At 36.3% G+C, this 21,380-nt stretch overlaps 1 protein-coding gene across 8 annotated transcripts in view; it reads left to right on the top strand.

The window, feature by feature from the left end:
* The window catches only part of ATG4C (autophagy related 4C cysteine peptidase), a 96,934-nt gene extending 76,507 nt beyond the window's left edge, over nt 1-20,427 (top strand). For all 8 annotated transcript variants that reach the window (XM_020885526.2, XM_070468050.1, XM_020885516.2 and 5 more), the window contains one exon: nt 19,279-20,427. In XM_020885526.2, coding sequence (XP_020741185.1) covers nt 19,279-19,446 — 168 coding nt within the window. In that variant the 3' untranslated portion in view covers nt 19,447-20,427. The remainder of the gene's footprint in view (nt 1-19,278) is intronic.
* Nucleotides 20,428-21,380: the final 953 nt, after the last annotated feature.

Below are 21,380 nucleotides of genomic sequence, written 5' to 3'. Positions count from 1 at the left end.
TTGCTTTCTGCCATAGGCTGGTGTCATCTGTGTATCTGAGGTTATTGATATTTCTCCTGGCATTTTTGATTCCAGCTTGTGCTTCATCCAGGCTGGCATTTTGCATGATGTACTCTGCATATAAGTTAAATAAACTGGGTGACAATAAATAGCCTTGACATACTCCTTTTCCAATTTGGAACCAGGTCTGTTGTTCCATGTCCAGTTGAAACTGTTGTTTCCTGACCTGCACACAGATTCCTTACAAGGCAGGTCAGGTGGTCTGGTATTCCCATCTCTTTAAGAATTTTTCATTTTGTTATGATCCACACAGTCAAGGGCTTTGGCATAGTCAATAAAGCAGAAGTAGATGTTTTTCTGGAACTCTCTTGCTTTTCCTGTGATCCAGTGAATGTTGGCAATTTGATCTCTGGTTCCTCTGCCTTTTCTAAATCCAGCTTGAATATTTGGAAGTTCACAGTTCACGTACTGTTGAAGCCTGGCTTGGAGAATTTTGAGCATTACTCAAAATTACATTTTACAATATAGTACATTAAAAAATTTTTTTTTGAATTTTTGAAGTATAGTTGATTTACATGTAGGTTAATTTCTGCTGTATAGTTATACATATATATTCTCAGTTATATGTATGTATATTCCTTTTCATGTTATATCTATTGTTTTATCATGATATATTGAATATAGTTTCCTATGCTATTCAGTAGGACCTTGTTTATCTATTTATTTAAGTATAGATGTTGAATGTCTTTTTTGTGCCTATTGGCCATCTGTATGTCTTCTTTAAAGAAGTAACTGTTTAGGTCTCCTTCCCATTTTTTTTTTTGGGTGGTTTTTTAAAAATATGGAGTTGTATGAGCTGTTTGTATATTTTAGATGTTAATCTGTTGTCAGTTGCATCATTTGCAAATATTTTCTCTCATTCTGTAGGTTGTCTTTTGTTTTTCTTGATGGTTTCCTTTGATGTGCAAAAGCTTGTAAGTTTGTTTAGGTCCCATGTGTTTATTTTTGCTTTTCTTTCTTTTTCCTAGGGAAACTGATCTAAGAAAATACTACTATGATTTATGTCCAAGAAGGTTTTGCCTGTGTTTTCTTCCAGGATTTTATGTTGTCATGTTTTATATTTAAGTCTTTAAGAAATTTTGAGTTTATTTTGTATATGGTATGAGGGAGTATTCTAATTTCATTGATTTATATGAGGCTGTCCAACTTTCCCAACACTACCTGCTGAAGAGACCATCTTTTCCCCATTCTTGCCTCCTTTGTTGTAGATTAATTGATTGTAGCTGTGTGGGTTTATTTCTGGGTTCTCACTTCTGTTTCATTCATCTATATGTCTGCCCCCCCCCCCCCCCCAAGTACCAGGCTGTTCTGATTACTGTAGCTTTGCATTATTGTCTGAGTTCTGGGAGAATTTGCCTCCAGCTTTGTTCTTTTTCCTGCAGATTGCTTTTTACAGGGTCTCTTGTTGTTCCATATAAATGTTAGGATTACTTGTTTTAGTTCTATGGTAAATGTCTGGGGTAATTTGATAAGGATTACATTAAGTCTGTGAATTGCTTTGGGTAGTACTCCCACTTTAACAATATTAATTCTTCGAATCCAAGAGCATGAGATCAGTTTGTTCTTTATATCTATGAGTCTGTTTCTGTTTTGTTTGTTCATTTGTTTAGTTTTATAGATTCCACATATAAGTGAAATCATGCAGATACTGGTTTTCTCTGACTGACTTATTTCACTTAGTATAATACCCTCCAGGTCCATGTTGTCTCAGGTGGCAAGATTTGATTCTTTTTTTTTTTGACTGAGTACTATTCAACTGTGTGTGTGTGTGTGTGTGTGTGTGTAAAACATCTACTTTATTCAGTCATCATTCAGTGGACATCTAGGTTGCCTTCGTATCTTGGCTATTGTAAATAGTGCTGTGATGAATATTGGGGTACCTGTATCTTTTTAAATTAGTGTTTTCATTTCTTTGAGTAAATACCCTTAATTAGAATTGCTGGATTGTGTAGTAGTTTGAGTTTTAGTTTTTTGAGGAACTTCATAACTTTTCCATACTGCCTACAGCAATTTACATTCCCATCATTAGTGCATGAAGGTACCCTGTTCTCCACATCCTCACTAGCACTTATGTTTTGTCCTTTTGGTAACAGCCATTCTGATAGGTATGAAGTAATAGCTCATTATGGTTTGCTTTGCATTTCCCAAATGATTAGTGAAGTTAAGTATCTTTTATTGTGCTTGTTGGGCATCTGTGTGTTACCTTTGGAAAACTGTTTATTCTCATCTGCTCATTTTCTAATCAGGTTGTTTGTATTTTGATATTGAGTTATATGAGTTTTTTATATAGTTTGGATTTTAACTGCTTATAAGGCATGTAATTTGCAAATATTTTCTCCCATTTAGTAGATTATCTTTTAATTTTTTTGATGGTTTCCTATGTTGTGCAAAAGCCTTTATTTTGTTATAGTTCCCCTTTTTAAATTTTTGCTTTTGTTGCCTTGGGGTGTTAAAGTTTAAAAAATCATTACCAAGACTAATGTCAGGGAGCTTGCTACCTGTTTTCTTCTAGATGTTTATGGCTTCATTTAAGTCTTTCATCCATTTTGAGTTTATTTTTGCATATGGTGTGAGAAAGTAGTCTGATTCTTTTACATGCGGCTGTCCAGTATCCCCAATACCATTTATTGAAGAGGACTTTTTTCTGCCATTGTGTATTGTTGTTTCCTTTGTCTTAGATTAATGAAGCATATGAACGTGAGTTTATTTCTGGGCTCTTTATTCTGTTCCATTGATCTGTTTTTGTGCCAGTACCATTACTGATTTGATTACTATAGCTTTGTAGTATAGTTTGAAATAAGGGAGCTTGAAACTTCCAGCTTTGTTCTTCATTCTCAAGAATCTCTCTGGATATTTGGTGTCTTTTATGATTTCATACAAATTTTAGAATTATTTGTTTCCTTTATGCAAAAAATGCCATTGGTAATTTGATAGAGATTACATTTACTGCAGATTACTTTCAGTAGTATTTTAATAATATTGAGTATTCCAATTCAGTTATTTGTCTTCTTTAGTTTCTTTTGTCATGTTTTCAGAGTACAGGTCTTTCACCTTCTTGGTTAAATTTACTCCTAGGTATATTGTTCTTTTTGATGCAGTTGTAAATGAGATTTTCTTCATTTCTCTTTTGATAGTTTGTTATTAGTGTACAAAAGTGCAAAAAAAAAACCTGGAAAAACAAAACCACGAATATTTGTAGGTTAAACAGTGTGCTACTGAACAATCAAGAAGTCAATGAAGATATCAAAGAGTAAGTTTTTTTAAGAACCTTGGGACAAATAAAAATGAGAACCAACTTTCCAGAATCTGTAGACACAGCAAAAGCAGTTCTAAGAGGGAAGTTCATAGTTATAGAGGCCTACCTCAAGAAACAAGAAAAATCTCAAATAAACAATCTAATTTTATATTTCAGGGAACTAGGACAAAAAGAACTAACAAAACCGAAAGTAGTAGAATGTAGGAAATAATAAGGATGAGAGCAGAAATAAATGAAAGAGATTTAAAAAACAATCGAAAAAAGATTAATGAAACTAAATGTTGGTTCTTTGAAATGATAAACAAAATTGACAATGTGCAGCCAAACTCATCAAGAAAAGAGAACCCAAATAAATAAAATTGGAAATGAAGAGGAAAAATTGCAACCAATACCATTGGAATACAAAAAAGCATAAGAGAACTATGAACATGTATGAATATGTCAACAAATTGGACAACCTAAAGGAAATGGATAAATTTCTATAAACATACAATCATCCAAGACCAAATCATGAAGAAATAGAAAATCTGAATAGATCAATTGCTAGTAATGAAGTTGAATCATTAATTTAAAAAAAAACACTCCCAGCAAAATCTAGTTCCAGATGGCTTAACAGATGAATTCTACCAAACGTTTAGAGAAGCATTAATTCCTGTCCTTCTCAAATTATTCCAAAAAATTGAAGAGAAAGTAACATTGGCCAGCATTAACCTAATACCAAATCCAGACAAAGACACTACCAAAAGTGAAAGGGGTGCGTATAGGCCAGTATCCCTGATGAACTCTCAAATAAAACATAGACAGTAAGCACTTGTTGTTAGTCTTAGCAATATTTTTTTTTTTAAATATATCTCCTTGGGCAAGGGCAACAGAAGCAAAAATAAACAAATGAGACTACATTAAACTAAAAAGTTAATGCACAGCAAAACCATCAGCAAAATGAAAAGGCAACCTATGGAATGGGAGAACATATTTGCAAATGATATACCTGATAAGCGGTTGATATCTAAATATTTAAAGAATTCGTACAACTAAATAGCAAGCAAAACAAAAAACCCTATTTAAAAATGGACAGGGGACCTGAATAAACATTTTTCTAAAGAAGACATACAGATGGCTAATGAGCATATGAAAAGATGCTTAGCATCACAAATTATCAGGGAAATGCAAAATCGCAATAATTTACCATCTTACACACACACACTAGATGGTTAAAATTACAAAGACAATAACAAGGGTTGGTGAAGATGTGGAGAAAAGGAAACTGTCATGCACTGGTGATGGTAATATAAAGTAGTACAGCTGCTATGAGAACTAGCATGAAGATTCCTCAAAAAACTAAAAATAGAACTATGATACAATCCAGCATTACCACTTCTGGGTATTTATCGGAACAAAATGTAAACCCTAATTTAAGAAGATATATGTTGACTTACAATATTATGTTAGTTTTGGGTATATAGTGTATTCAGTTTTCTTCTTGTAATTGATTTCTTGTTTTATACATGTTGTTGGTTGTGGTTGAAAATGATGTCTGGTATGATTTTAATCTTCTTAAATTTATTGAGAGTTGTTTTCTGACCTAACATGTAATCTATCTTATAGAAAGTTCCATGTGCATTTGAAAAGAGTGAGTGTTCTGCTGTTTCTGACTGGACTGTCCTGTATATATTTATATTGAGTCCATCTGGTCTAATGTGTCATTTAAGGCTGATACTTCCTTTATTGATTTTTCTGTCTGGATGATCTGTCCTTTGATAGAAGTGGAGCATGAAAGTCCCCTACTCTTGTTGTATTGTGTCTGTTTCTTCCTTTATTTATGTTGATATTTGCTTTATATATTTTGATGCTCCTATATTGGGTGCATGGGCTTCCCAGGTGGCTCAGTGGTAAGGAATCCACCTGCCAATGCAGGAGACTCAGAAATGGGTTCAATTCCTGGTTTGGGAAGATCCCTGGAGGGGGCAATGGCAACCCACTCCCTATTCTTGCCTGGATAATCCCATGGACAGAGAAGCCTGGTGGGCTACTGTCCAGGGGGTCATGAAGAGTCACATGACTGTGCGACTGAGTGTGCACACACCATGTGGGTGCTTCAATGTTTACAAAATGTTGTATCCTCTTACAGGATTGAACCTTTTATTCTTATAATGCCCTTCTTTGTGTTTTGTTAATAGTTTTAGTTTTTAAGTCTCATTTGTCTAAGTATTACTATCCTAGCTTTTTTGTTTCCATTTTCATGGTATATCTTTTTCCATCTCTTCACTTTGATCAATTGTCTTTAGGTTTCAAGTGAGTGTCTTGTAGGTGGCATATGTATTTGCATTCCTTTCTCACTTTCTTTTGTATATTTACTTTAGGTTTTCCCTTTGTGCTTACTGTGAGATTCACATATAACATTCTCTGCATATAGCAATCTCTTTTAAGTTGATAGTAACTTAACTTGGAACACATTCATTTTGACTCCATGTTTGATATTTTTGCTGACATATTTTGCATCTTTTTATTTAATGTATCCCTTGACTAATTATTGTATTTTTAAAGTTTTTGTACTGCTTTTGTCTTTTACCATTTGTACTTGCTTTATAAGTGACTGATTTACTACCTTTGTCATTTATTTACCTTTTCCACTGAGATTTTTACTTTTCTATGCTTTCTTATTAATTAGTGCTTTTCTTTTTAACTTAGAGTAGTCCCTTTAGCACTTTTTGTAGCATTTTAGTGGTGATAAACTCTTTTAGCTTTTATTTATTTGTAAAACTCTTAATCTGTTCTTCAGTTTTGAATGATAAGTTTGCTGGGTAGAGAATTCTTGGTTGGCATTTTTTTCCTCTATGCACTTTGAATATGTCATACCACTCCTTTCCTGGCCTGTGAATTTTCTACTGAAAATCTGCTCATAGCATTATGGGATTTCCCTGGTACAAAATAAGTTGCCATTCTCTTTCTACTTTTGAGATTCTCTTTTTATCCTTAACTTTTACCATTATAATGTGGCTGGTATGTTTTCCTTTGGGTCCATCTTATTTGGAATTCTCTGGGCTTCTTAGACCTGGGTATCTGTGTCCTTTCCCCAATTATGGAAATTTTCAGACATTATTCAAATAACTTTTTGGTCCTTTCTCTCTGTCTTCTCCTTCTGGGATCAGTATAATCAAAACAGTATTCTGCTTGATATTGTCCCAAAAGCCCCTAAAGAGATCCTGTCTTCTTTTAATTATTTTATATTGCCACTCTGTCTGGATGTTTTCCATTGCTTTGTCTTCTAGATTCATGTTTCTATTTTAAAGCCATTCTGCTGTTGAACCCCTCTAGTGTATTTTTCAGTTGTTGCAACTTCTGTTTGGTACTTTCCTATATTTTCTGTCTTTTTTTGAAATTCTCATTTTGCTCATCCAGTCTTCTGAGATTATAGGATCTTTATGATCATTGCTTTGAACTCTTTATCAGATAGGTTGCTTATCTGTTTAATTAAGGTTTTGGGGGAGGGCTTTGCTTTGTTTTTTGGTTTGGGACATATTCCTGTCTCCTCTTTTTGCCTGTATGTATTAGCTACAGTGGCTGCCTCTGACTTAAGGAGTGAGCTTGTATAGGAGCTGTGCCATGTGGCTCAGAATGCACTCTCCCCTGGTCACCAGTGTCAGGTACTCTATGGGAGTCCTTTGTGTGGGCTGTGATAGGACTGAGGCTGCTGTGTGGGGAGGGCTGGGCTCAGGGCCCTAGCCTGGCCTGATTGTGACTTGGCCATTGTGCAGGGAGGGCAGAACTTAAATTGCTTACCTATCCCAGTTGTGGCATGGTGTAGGTAAGCATTGGTTAAAGTTTTGTATTTGTGAGGGGTGGGTGGAGTTCAAGGCACTTGCCTGGCCCTTTTGTGGGTCAGCTGCTGTGTGGGTATGGTGGGGTTGGGGGGCTTGCCTAGCTATCTTGTGCCTTGACTGCTGTGCACCAGGGCAGGACTCAGGGTGCTCACCCATCCTGGCTCTTTTTGGAGTACCACCTGGTTTATTCTTGATACACCTGTGTTACTGAGAGCATACTGAGACCTGTCAGTGTTTTAAGGGGAGGAACCTCATTTAATACCTAATTTCAGGCTGACTGGGTGCCAGACCCTCAGTCAGCAGCTTTTAAAATATGCAGCTAAATGCAGTTTTGGGTCTGGGTCTTGTTCTGATGGGTGGGGCCAACTTAGTAAATCTTTAATCCAATTTTCTGTTGATGGGCAGGGCTGTGTTCCCTCCCTGTTGTTTGAGCTGAGGCCAAAGTATAGTGGAGGTAATGAAGATAATGCAACCTCCTTCAAGAGGTCCCATGCATGCACTGCTGCACTCAGTGCCCCCCGCCCTTCAGCAGTCCACCACCAACCCATGCCTCCGCTGGAGACTGCTGGACACTCATGGGCAAGTCTGGGTCAGTCTCGTGTGGGGACACTGCTTCTTTCTCCTGGATCAATCTCTTCTATCAGGAAGCTTCCATAAGCCTCTTATCCTTATCCATCAGAGGCCAGACAGAGTGAAATCCACAATCACAGAAAACTAACCCCAAACTGATCACATGGACCACAGCCTTGTCTAACTCAGTGAAACTAAGCCATGCTGTGTAGGGCCACCCAAGACAGACGGATCATGGTGGAGAGTTCTGACAAAATGAGGTTCACTGGGGAAGAGAATGGCAAACCACTTCAGTATTCTTGCCTTGAGAACCCCATAAACAGTATGAAAAGGCAAAAAGATAGGACACTGAAAGATGAACTCCTCAGGTCAGTAGGTGCCCCATATGCTACTGGAGATCAGTGGAGAAACAACTCCAAAAAGAATGAAGAGACGGAGCCAAAGCAAAAACACCCAGTTATGGATGTGACTGGTGATGGAAGTAAAGTCTGATGCTGTAAAGAGCAATATTGCTTAGGAACCTAGAATGTTAGGTCCATGAATCAAAGCAAACTGGAAGTGGTCAAACAGGAAATGGCAGGAGTGAACATTGACATTTTCGGAATCAGTGAACTAAAATGGACTGGAATGGGTGAATTTAACTCAGATGACCATTATATTTACTACTATGGGCAATAATCGCTTAGAAGAAATGGAGTAGCCATCATTGTCAACAAAAGAGTCCAAAATGCAGTTCTTGAATGTCTCAAAGACAGAATATCTGTTCATTTCCAGGGCAAACCATTCAATATCAGAGTAATCCAAGTCTATGCCCCGACTAGTAATGCTGAAGAAGCTGCAGTTGAATGGCTCTGTGAAGACCTATAAGACCTTCTAGAACTAACCCCCAAAAAAGATGACCTTTTCATTATAGTGGACCGGAATGCAAAAGTAGGAAGTCAAGAGAAACCTGGAGTAACGGGCAAATTTGGCCTTGAGGTACAAAATGAAGCAGGTCAAAGGCTAACAGTTTTGCCAAAAGAACACACTGGTCATAGCAAACACCCTCTTCCAACAACACGAGAAAGACGCTACAGATGGACCTCACCAGGTGGTTGATACTGAAATCAGATTGATTATATTCTTTGCAGCCAAAGATGGGAAGCTCTCTACAATCAGCAAAAACAAGACTGGGAGCTGACTGTGGCTCAGATCATGAACTCCTTATTGCCAAATTCAGACTGGAATTGAAGAAAGGGAAAACCGCTACACCATTCAGGTATGACCTAAATCAAATCTGTTAACGATTATACAGTGGAAGTGACACATAGATTCAAGGGTTTAGATCTGATAGAGTACCTAAAGAACTATGGATGGAGGTTCATGATATTGTACAGGAGGCAGTGATCAAGACCATCCCTAAGAAAAAGAAATGCAGAAAGGCAAAATGGTTGTCTGAGGAGGCCTTGCAAATAACTGAGAAAGGAAGAGAAGCTAAAGTCAAAGGAGAAAAGGAAAGATATGTCCGTTTGAATGTAGAGTTCCAGTGAATAGCAAGGAGAGACAAGAAAGCCTTTCTCAGTGATCAATGCAAAGAAATAGAATGGGAAAGACTAGAGATCTAGAGATCTAGAGACTAGAGATCTCTTCAAGAAAATTAGAGATACCAGGGGAGCATTTCATGCAAAGATGGGCTCAATAAAGACAGAAATGGTATGGACCTAACAGAAGCAGAAGATATTAAGAAGACGTGACAAGAATACACAGAAGGACTATCCAAAAAAGATCTTCATGACCCAGATAACCATGATGGTGTGATCACTCACCTAGAGTCAAACATCCTGGAGTATGAAGTCAAGTGGGACTTAGGAAGTATCACTATGAAGAAGGCTAGTGGAGGTGATGGAATTCCAGTTGAGCTATTTCAAATCCTGAAAGAATATGCCGTGAAAGTGCTGCACTCAATATGCCAGCAAATTTGGAAAACTCAGCAGTGGCCCCAGGACTGGAAAAGGTCAGTTTTTCATTCCAATCCCAAAGAAAGGCAATCCCAAAGAATGTTCAAACTACTGCACAATTGCACTCATCTCACATGCTAGCAAAGTAATGCTCAAAATCCTCCAAGCCAGGCTTCAACAATACATGAACTGTGAACTTCCAGATGTTCAAGCTGGATTTAGAAAAGGCAGAGGTACCAGAGGTCAAATTGCCAACATCCATTGGATCATTGAAAAAGCAAGAGACTTCTCGAAAAACATCTACTTGTGCTTTATTGATTATGCCAAAGCCTTTGACTGTGTGGATCACAACAAATTGTGAAAAATTTTTAAAGAGATGGAAATGACAGACCACCTGATCTGCCTCCAGAGAAATCTGTATGCTGGTCAAGAAGCAACAGTTAGAACTGGATATGGAACAACAGACTGGTTCCAAATTGGGAAAGGAGTATGCCAAAGCTGTATACTGTCACCCTGCTTATTTAACTTATATCCAGAGTACATCACGTAAAATGCCAGCCTGGATGAAGCACAAGCTGGAATCAAGGTGGATGGGATCAATATCAGTAACCTCAGATGCACAAATGACACCACTTCTGTGGTAGAGAGCAAAGAAGAAGTAAAGAGCCTCTTGATGAACGTGAAAGAGGAGAGTGAAAAAGTTGGCTTAAAACTTAATATTCAGAAAACTAAGATCATGGCATCTGGTCCCATCACTTCATGGCAAATAGATGGGGAAACAATGGAAACAGTGACAGACTTTATTCTTTTTGGCTTCAAAATCACTGCAGATGGTGACTGCAGCCATGAAATTAAAAGACACTTGCTCCTTGGAAGAAAAATTATGGCCAACCTAAACAGCGTATTAAAAAGCAGAGATATCATTTTGTCAACAAAGGTCTGCCTAGCCAAAGCTATGGTTTTTCCAGTAGTCATGCATGGATTTGAGTCAGGCTATAAAGAAAGCTGAGCCCCGAAGTATTGATGCTTTTGAACTGTGGCTTTGGAGAAGACTCTTGAGAGTCCCTTGGACTGCAAGGAGATCCAACTAGTCAATCCTAAAGGAAATCAGTCCTGAATATTCACTGGAAGGACTGATGCTGAACCTGATACTCCAATACTTTGGCCGCGTGATGCAAAAAACTGACTCATTTGAAAAGACCCTGATGCTGGGAAAGATTGAAGGCAGGAGGAGAAGGGGACAACAGAGAATGATATGGTTGGATGGCATCACCAACTTGATGGACATGTATTTGAGCAAGCTTCAGTTGTTGGTGATGGACAGGGAAGCCTGGTGCGCTGCAGTCCATGGGGTTGCAAAGAGTCAGACATAACTGAGCGACTGAACTGATGCAGTTTTGTAGGGCCATAGTCAGTAACTGCTGGACTCCAGCCTAGATTTGATGGTGTCCCCTGGATGACAGTTACAAAAAGTGGGGCTCTTGACAGTGTCTAAGCTCCATCATGGGGACTCTTGCTGAACTGTAGTGAGGCTACAGGAGTGCTCAGGGATGGTGTCCCCCTGCCTAATTTCCCTGGGAGTGCCTCCTTTGCCTGTATGTTTGTGGGCTCCTAAAGCCTGCCCCTTGGGATGAAGCTCTAGTTAAGTAAATAGGCCTTTTTACAGGAAGACAGGGTAGTGTTTCAGTCTCCTCTCTATGTAGTACCCTGCTGGTGGTGGTCTGTGAAGAACTGTGTGTGTGTGTGTTAGTCGCTCAGTCGTGTCCAACTCTTTGCGACCCCACGAACTGTAGCCCGTGAGGCTCCTCTGTCCATCTAATTCTCCAGGCAAGAATACAAGAGTGGATTTCCATTCCCTTCTCCAGAAGATCTTCTCGACCCAGGGATCGAACCCTGGTCTCCTGCATTGCAAGCAGATTCTTTACCGTTTGAGCTAAAGGGAAGTGTCTAGTAGTATTTACTTCCTTGAAGCCTGTTTTTGTGTTTTATTGTTATATAATTTAACCCTATACATATTTTAAATTCCACAAGGTGTTATTTTTTAAAGTCAGTGTTATCCTTTGTGATGCCCTTCAGTCTTTCCTGTATTACTTTATTTCCCTCTGGGATCATTTTGCTTCTTTCTAAACACTTTCCTTTACTGTTTCTTTTGTGCTATTTGCTGGTGATAAATTCACTCAGTTCTTGTTTGTTTTAATACATTTTATTTTGTCTTTATTAAAAATTGGAATAATTGCATCCTTATAGAAAAGTTGTAAATATAATAAAATTATTTTTTTCTGAGCTGTTTGAGAGTAAGTTACCGACATGATGCCCCATACCCTTGAATAATTGTGCAATTCCTACATTCTTTTATCTGACTACTGTGAAAATGAAAGCGTTAGTCACTCAGTCACTCAGTCATATCTGACTCTTTCTGACCCCATTGACTGTAGCCGCCAAGCTCCTCTCTCCATGGAATTCTCCAGGCAAAAATACTGGAGTAGGTTGCTATTTCCTTCTTAAGGGGATCTTCCTGACCCAGGGATTGAACCCAGGTCTCCTGCATTGCAGGCAGACTCTTTACTGACTGAGCCACCGACCAACATAATGTTGCATCAGCAACATAATGTTCACTAATCACATGGTATGCTCTGATCGCATTTCTTTTTTCTCAGAATTTTATTTTCTTAGAGTAAATACTCCCTCTCCCCTTTTTATTTCCTTTGCACCCACTGAGTTGTTGTTTGTTGTTGTTTAGTCACTAAGTCGTGACCGACTCTTTGTGACCCCATGGGCTGTAGCCCACCAGGTGCCTCTGTCCGTGGGATTTCCCAGGCAAGAATTCTGAAGTGGGTTGCCATTTCCTTCTCCAGGGGATATTCCTGGTCCAGGGATTGAACCCTTGTCTCCTGCATTGTAGATGAAATTTTTACCACTGAGCCACCTGGGAATCCCAGACTGACTGATATTTCTTTCAGTTTTTTACTCATATCTGTCAAGTACCTAGCAGCAAATTTTTCATGAATATAAATGTAAGAAAATATATCATTTTCTTCTTTCCTTCTTTTTTCTGGAGACTTTTCTCTCTGTTTTCTCTTGGTTCCAGTCTTCTTTCTTCTCTTGCCTTGATGCAGAATTGTTTGCTTGGAACTTCCTAATGCTACATTTCTGCATTGAATCCCCTATCTTCTGAATAATCTTTATTTAGTTTAATCCCTTGTTTTGCTGAAGCATGGGCTTCCCTCATAGCTTAGTTGGCAAAGAATTTGCCTGCAATTCAGGAGACCTTGGTTTGATTCCTAGATTGGGAAGATCCTCTAGAGAAAGGATAGGCTACCCACTCCAGTATTCTTGGGCTTCCCTTGTGGCTCAGCTGGTAAAGAATCTGCCTGCAATGTGGGAGACCTGGGTTCGATCCCTGGGTTGGGAAGATCCCCTGGAGAGGGGAAAGACTACCCACTCCAGTATTCTGGCCTGGAGAATTCCATGGACTATACAGTCCATGGGGGGTTGCAAAGAGTCAGATAGGACAGGGTGACTTTCACTTTCACTTTGCTGAAGCATAGTTTCTAGTACCTTTCAAAGAAAAGGATGAGTGGATGATAAAGTTTTTGAATTCTTCCATGTCTGATCATCTTCATCTTTTCATTTATTGATAATTTGAATCCCCTGCCTCTTGCCCTACCAAACGTTAGAGACATTGCTCTGCTCCCTTCTAGCATCCAGTGTTGCTGTTGAGAAGTTTAATGTCACTGTGAGAAAAAAAAAAGTGAAAAAAAAAGAAAAAACATGCCACTGTGGATTATTTTCCTCTGAATGTAAACATTTTTTTCTCTCTGAAGGTTTTCAGATTTGAATCCTGACTCCACCATCTCATGACTGCATACCTCTGACCTCACTGCTTAACCTCTCTATGCATCAATTTTCTCATGGAATGAAAATAATTATAGCTACTTCTCACAGTAGCATCATTATGAAGAGTAAATGATTGCTAGATTAGTACTCAGTAGGTACTATATAATGTGTCAGCTATTACTAATTATCCCTAGTATTCTAAAACTTCATTACTTCCTGGTTTCAATAAACTTCCTGGTTTATTCCTTTTCCTTGAGTCCTGTTTCCTTCCAGTCTGAGAAAAAAAATTTTTTTAAATAGATATAACATTATTCCCTATCTTTTGTTTTCTTCATTCTTTCTTTCTGGAATTTTTGTTGGACCCTCTGAATTGTCCACTAATTTTCCTGTATATTTTCCCTTTTATTTTCCTTGTCTTTATCTTTTTGTATTAGGAAATTTTCTCTATCTTTTAATGCTTTTGTTCTCAAATTTCAGTCACGATATTTACATTTCTAGGAGTTATTTATATTTTTCTATTACTCATTTTTCATAGCATTCTTTCATTTTTTAATGGGTGTATTATCTTCTCTTCTCCCCCAAGGAAATTAATTATAGTAATTTAGAAATTTTCCATTTCCTTTGCTTTTTATGTTCCCTTCCTTCTGGATCCTTTTTTGTTTGGTTGGTTTTCTATTTTTTGTTTTAATCTTCCAATTTTCCATTTGATGCTTTCCTCCAAATGATTGGTGATCTTCTGTGTCTGTTTATACTTGAAAGTGGGGCACTAAAGAGCTGAGTAGATGTTCCCTGTGTTTGAGTATGGCTATTTAGCTGGTGACCTTCATACTAGGGTGATCAGGTGATGAGCCTTACTTTTTACTAGGTGACCCCCAAATGTTATTAAGTGGTAATCTTTTCTCTAGGGTTGTTTTATTTTTTCAGAGAAAAAAATCTACCATCTCTCTATAGAGTGTATGTTGCCTCTCTGTGCTCCCAGAGCAGAAAGTGAAGAATACTGAGGTCTCTATGGTTTAGTATTTTAGACTGTCACTTAATCCCTCAACTTTTGTATTCATCACTCAGCCAGGTATATTAGAGTACATGTATTTATTTGATTTTTCCAATATAAGTCTTTATTTTCTTGTATGTAGATGGTTAGTTCCTGGTGGCTCAGATGGTAAAGAATCTGCCTGCAGTGCGGGAGACCTGGGTTTGATCCCTGGATTGGGAAGATCCCCTGGAGGAGGGCATGGCAACCCACGCCAGTATTCTTTTTTCTTTTTTCCCACTCCAGTATTCTTGCCTTGGGAATCCCCATGGACAGAGGAGCCTGGCAGGCTGCAGTTCATGGGGTCGCAAAAAGTCAGACACGACTGAGTGACTGAACATAGTAAGGGCTAAAAGTTCAACTACAGGGATTTAAGATTGAGTAGTGAGGGGACAGAATGGAATTATCATCACATGCACATTTAACTTACCTCAGTTCAATGATATGTATTTGTCCATGTGTACTTTTTATTTCATATTGTGCATTGCTATATACCACACTAAGAGGAGAGTGAAAAAGTTGGCTTAAAGCTCAACATTCAGAAACTAAGATCATGACATCCGGTCCCATCACTTCATGGAAAATAGATGGGGAAACAGGGGAAATTGTGGCTGACTTTATTTTTCTGGGCTCCAAAATCACTGCAGATGGTGATTGCAGCCATGAAATTAAAAGACGCTTATTCCTTGGAAGGCAAGTTGTAACCAACCTAAACAGTATATTAAAAAGCAGAGACATTACTTTGCCAACAAAGGTCCGTCTAGTCAAGGCTATGGTTTTTCCAGTGGTCATGTATGGATGTGAGAGTTGGACTATAGAGAAAACTGAGTGCCGAAGAATTGATGCTTTTGAACTGTGGTGTTGGAGAAGACTCTTGAGAGTCCCTTGGACTGCAAGGAGATCCAACCAGTCCATCCTAGGGGAGATCAGTCCTAGGTGTTCATTGGAAGGACTGATGTTGAAGCTGAAACTCCAGTACTTTGGCCACCTTGTGCGAAGAGCTGACTCATTTGAAAAGACCCTGTTGCTGGGAAAGATTGAGGGCAGTGGGAGAAGGGGATGACAGAGGATGAGATGGTTGGATGGCATCACCGACTCAATGGGCATGGGTTTGGTGAACTCCGGGAGCTGGTGATGGACAGGAAGGCCTGGTGTGCTGCAGTTCATGAGGTCACAAAGAGTCAGACACGACTGAGTGACTGAACTGAACTGAACTGAACACTGTATTGTACACTTACACATGTTACTAAACATGGTTGTGTACACAGAATTATGCATAGCACCCTTTAAATAATTTAAAGACTTTTTGAAGGTAATTTTTTTTTACTATATTTGATTTTCACATTAAGACCTGACTTTAGAACCTAACCCCTACATTATATGTACCTCCATTGTGGTCAGCATGGACCACATAGGTACAGACTGCTGTGTGCTAGGTCTGATTTGACATGTGTGGTGGCAGAGACTTGTAGAAAAAGTTCTGGGCTGGGGAGAAGGAGTCATCTGGTTCTCTTTCTGTTCTTACTTTACAGCTGCTAGCTTTATGATGGAAGAAATTACTTGATTTTTGTCCTCCAGTTTTTTTCCTTTGTAAATTCTGAAACCCATTAATTTAGCACAGAGGAAAAATTATATAAAATATTTGAGCTCTTAAAAAGACATTTATGATTTGCCTTTTTGACAATAAAGCCTCTTCAGTGTATCTTTAGTTGTCTTATTAAACTAGAACAGAAAATTTGCCAGTTCTAAAGTTATTGTTGAGTAAACTACTGAACTGCTTTAGAAATATAGCTATGGGATAGTAAATCCAGTTAGCTTAAATTAAAAAAAAAAAAAAAACCACTTGGTTTTCTCCTCACTGTATAAGAAATACATATCTTTTGGAAGATAAAAGTATAAAAAAATCACCACTAAGTCTTTCATTTAGAGATAACTGTTAATATTTTGTTGTATTTTCTTCTAGACTTCTTAAAGTACGTGTTTAAAATTATTTTAACAAAACTGAGATTAAATTTTATATCTAGTGTTATATGCTGTTTTTCCTTTACCATTATATAATAGCTATTTATCCAAGTTATTAAATAACTTTCATTATCTTTATTTTGTATATTATCTCAATTGATATAATACCCCAAGTCATATAGGTAACCTAATGTGGAATTTTTTTGGTGTAGATTTTATATTATCCATTATGGAGGGACCTTAATGTTTTGATAGTGCATCCTATTTTATAGTATAAAAAAGAAAACTAAACTTTTCCCTTCTGATACATGTTAAAATCAAAGATTGTTCTTTAAAAAAATCTGAAAAATTCTTGATATGGTGCTTAGAACTTTGAAAGTCTTGTTGATAAAATTCATTTTCAGTTTATTTCTTTTTGCTGTTGCTGTTATGTCATCTTGGAAAAGCAGTTTAAATCCTTTGGGTCTCAATTTTCCCATTTATAAAATGAGAATAAGCTAGATAATTTAAATCTCCTTTGGCATTTTTATTTGTCCTAAATTTACTTCTTCCTATCATATCATGTTTATGTTTGTTAGGTTATCACTTAACATTGCTCAACTCAATCGTGTGTGTGTGTGTGTATGTAAAAATGCGTGTGTGTGTCTGTGTATATATAGATAGAATTACACATACATACATATATACATACATACATACATACTACATAGTGTATGTAGTAATTTTCTCTTGTCTGGGTGTACCACAGTTTATCCACTCATTTACTGAAGGATATCTTTGTTGTTTCCAAGTTTTGGCAGTTATGAATAAAGCCACCCACAACATTGTGTGCAAGTTTTTTTATGGTATGAGATTTCAGCTTATCTAAATAAACCAAATTTTCATTTCCACATTTTTTTCAATTTATTTTTCATCTTCTAGTCTTTAAAAATGTTTAAAGTAAACCTAGAAAAGTTAGAAAATATAATTCTCAAAGCTTGAATCAATAAACATGTATAATGAGGCCTTACATTGCAAGTGGGTTTGCAAAAAGTAGGTGCATTTTATAATTAAAGGACTGGGAATTCCTTTCTAACATTTTGCCTTGAGGCACAGATTTGAATTTTAGTTAATGTACAGTTAATAAACCTAAATGACTTAATTCTTGATTTTGAAAGAAAAGATGAAAAGATGATCATGTTAGCTCTGCTATGTTGAATTAAAAATGATGCAATGATACCTGTCTATTAGATACTGGACTTTTACAAGTGACATTAAATGAATATAAAATGATAACAATTTTGGCTTGTATTCCAGCCATTGGCTGGAGGTGAAAGATGCCTGATCAGATGCCAACTCCCTGTCTCTTTTTCATTTCCACATTTTTGCCCTTCTCTCTCTCATTTTTTTAGTATGTAAATTAAATAAATTTTAGAATAAAAAGTAGGAGCACAATATGAATTTATAGGATCAGATTTTCATCACATCTGGCTTTTTAAGTACTTGATTGCTTTTAAATGATTCATTTTCATTGTTAGAAAATGTATTTCATATTAACTGTCTCATTGAAATATTTTAAATTTAACATTGTATCATATCCTAGGGCTACATATTTGTTTTAGCCTTGTTTCAAGAGAATCTGTAAATGTACTATATAAGAATTTGATGAGCCTTCATTTGAATATCAATATTTGGGAGAATTTAGTTTTTGCTCCTAAAATTATCCTTAAATAAGTTATATTTAATTGATCATGATTAATGATGTATAAATACTATTGATATTTTTTCAGCGTTCTTTGTAACCCACATAAATTTTTCAGAATCCTTCTTATAAGCCCTGATTACCTATAGAAATGTTTATTTCTATAAAAACATCCTTCACTCAAAAATTTTTATTCACTTCTAAATTAAAATTGTTTTAATTTTTAAATAGACTATTTAACAGAAAGACTTAAATGGTTTAGAATGAGTTATTAGCCTGTCAGTGAATCACAAATTGACAAAGGTTATATAAAGGTTGTTGGTGTTCCCACAAAATTCCAGGTATTACTTATTTTACTTCCATATTATATAACATAACTTTAGAAGGTAATATGTAAAGTGTGGATTATTGCAGTATATACAAACACTGTTTTTGTATTGACTAGATTATTGCAGAAATATATATTTTTTAATGGAAATCTTTGAAAAGACCAGACTTATTGTTTTGGTCTTTTAAATAAAACTTACTTATTAACTTTTCTCTGAGGTAAGGAGATTGGATATCTTTTGCCCAGTTTTATAGATGATACTCAGGTAGAGTCATTTGTCAAAAGTGACATCAAATTAAGTTGTAGAATTGAGATTAGAATGGATCTTTTTGACTTAGTTTAATTTTTTTTCTGTGTTTTGGTACTAAACAGTCATTCACAGTATTTTGCCATAATCAGTGATACCGTTTTGTTTCACTGCCTATTACAGAAGATAAATCTTAACTCACTGTAAGTCTTCAAACAATGGGACTAGAAGACTTAACTTTGGGGGGCTTGGGGTAGAAATGATAATATACTTATTTTTGATTTGATATATTATTTTTGATGGTCTAATCTTAATGAAGAAGTAGGTATTTAGCTGTAAATAAACTGTAGAGTACTGGTCAACTTTTGTCTTTTAGCCAGAACAGTAAAGCAGAACAGTAAAGCAGAGCAGTAAAACAGTAGCACTGGATAAATGTAAATGGGAGAAGCTAACAGGAGCAGTTCAGGGCTAGAACTTTAGATTTCATCATGTGGTCCTACTGTGCGCTATTGCATCCAATAAGGGATTCTTCTGTACTTTCTGTTACAGATGCTGAAAATTTCTTCTAAGGAGAAATATCCCTTATTTACTTTTGTAAATGGTCATTCCAGAGACTATGATTTTACATCTACTACAACGAATGAAGAAGACCTTTTCTCAGAGGATGAAAAGAAAAGAATAAAAAGATTTAGCACAGAAGAGTTTGTCTTGCTGTAAAGATTAGCACATTTGTGCTTGATGAGAAGAAATCCTTTGAAGGTGGAAAAATGAAGAGAAACAAGTACATTCAAAATGGTTTATTTTCACCAGTATCTTAATTTTATATGTTCTTTTAAACAAAAGAGCATTTGAAAATATACACATTTTAAAGATATTTTTCTGAAAGAGAAATGATTTAGTGAATCGTGATTTCTAATAAATATTAAGTGATTCTGACCACATTCCTCTTTCCCTGAAGTTCTGCTAATGATAAATCTACCTTAACTGCAAGTCTTCCAGTCTTCAAATTCTTCCACCTGGGTCCACTATTCTCCTGAAGATTTTGTGCTATTGGGCCCCCCAAATGGCATCACCCAATAGTTTCAAAAGCTTCAGTTTATACTAATCACCAGAAGATCAGAGAATGAATCTTAAGTGCCGCCTAAGCCCCCTGATATTAATGCAACCAAAGGACACTTTTGGATGTATTTTGATATATTAAATAGTAATTTTTAGCTGTGATATAATACAATTATATGAGAATTTTGAGTTAAGGTAATACTTAACAGTATGATTCTATAATGGTTCCTTATTTTGCCTGCTGTTAGCCTTCTCTGAGGAATACAGGTAAAGTACTGGTTTCCCCACAGATTTAAAGGCTATATTATTAATAATAACTACATCTAATCAAAGCAGATAAAGGCAAAATTGTTTGTTTCCTATCTCAAAAATGAAATTTATGGAAACTTGTCTTATTATACAGTTTTGAAATCTAAAGATAAGTACCAAGAAAGCTATCATTAGATGTTCTTCTATGTGATTTTTGCTATTTGTATAAATCAGTGTAGTGGTGTTTAGAACTGAAACCATCTATGAGGTAAATCTGTCTTAAGTGTATTATGTATTGTTTAAAGGCAAATTTGTAATAATAAAAATATGAGTTACTATTGAGTCAGGTTTATAAAGTAAGTACTTTAATAAAGATATAAGAACATAAAATGCCTTTGTTTTGGTTTTAATGGGATTATTTTAATCCTTTCACTTGAAAAATCATTGTCTCAAATGAATCCTGTTTATTTATAATGAAGGCAAATATTGTTGCTTTGAAAGAAAAATATTAACTTATTTTATGAAACTTCCATGTTTTAGTGTGAAAAGGTGACTCATAAAGACATAAAATTCTGTATCATTTAAACTCATTGATTTTTTTTTTCCCATTAGGAAGCCTGTTTGTTAGGTTTAGAGTTGCATACAAAACTGAAACAGAGAGTGGGCAGATAGATTGCCTTGGTATGCTCAATGAGAGAGATCAGGTTTGGCATCTCCCAGTGAAGATAGTTATTGAACTGAAAAAACAGTCAGAAATCTAAAATTTTCCTTTAACCTAGATGAAATCCAGACAAGTTAAGTCTAGTACTGATTTTCCTAGTATGCAAAAGTAGTATAGGTACAAGAAGCCAGAGGTGCACCCGATTTTGTACAATGCAGCTTTATACACGATTTTATACACTACAGTTCCTTCATCTAAAGTATTGCAGTTTGTTATTTATACCTGCAGTAGTCACAGGATTCTGTCAGTATAACAACACATCAGATGAGAGCACCATATCTTCAAATGAATGAGAACTGATTGTAAGTGTTCTCTTATAAGAACTATAAACAAGCTTAGAATTAGAGGATAGCATTCTGTTATTGTCACAGCATATTTGGGTATCATTTTTAAGTAGGAATTTGGAATGAGACAAAATTATACCTGGACAAAGTTGAGGTGAGAAGAGGCAGAAACTTTCTTTACATTGAATTATATTGAGGATACTCAGAATATTGCACAGGCAAGACAGATCTTAAAATACAGTCATTCTCATGTCTGAGAATAAATGCGTAGGATCAGCAATTATCAGAATAATATATGCATAAAAGGCATTCAGCCAATATGTGTGAATGAATGTATG

This window comes from Odocoileus virginianus, chromosome 5 (assembly GCF_023699985.2).
Source record: "Odocoileus virginianus isolate 20LAN1187 ecotype Illinois chromosome 5, Ovbor_1.2, whole genome shotgun sequence".
Classification (NCBI taxonomy): Eukaryota; Metazoa; Chordata; class Mammalia; order Artiodactyla; family Cervidae; genus Odocoileus; species Odocoileus virginianus.
Note: the sequence above shows the minus strand (reverse complement) of the source record. Positions and strands in the feature narration are given on the sequence as shown.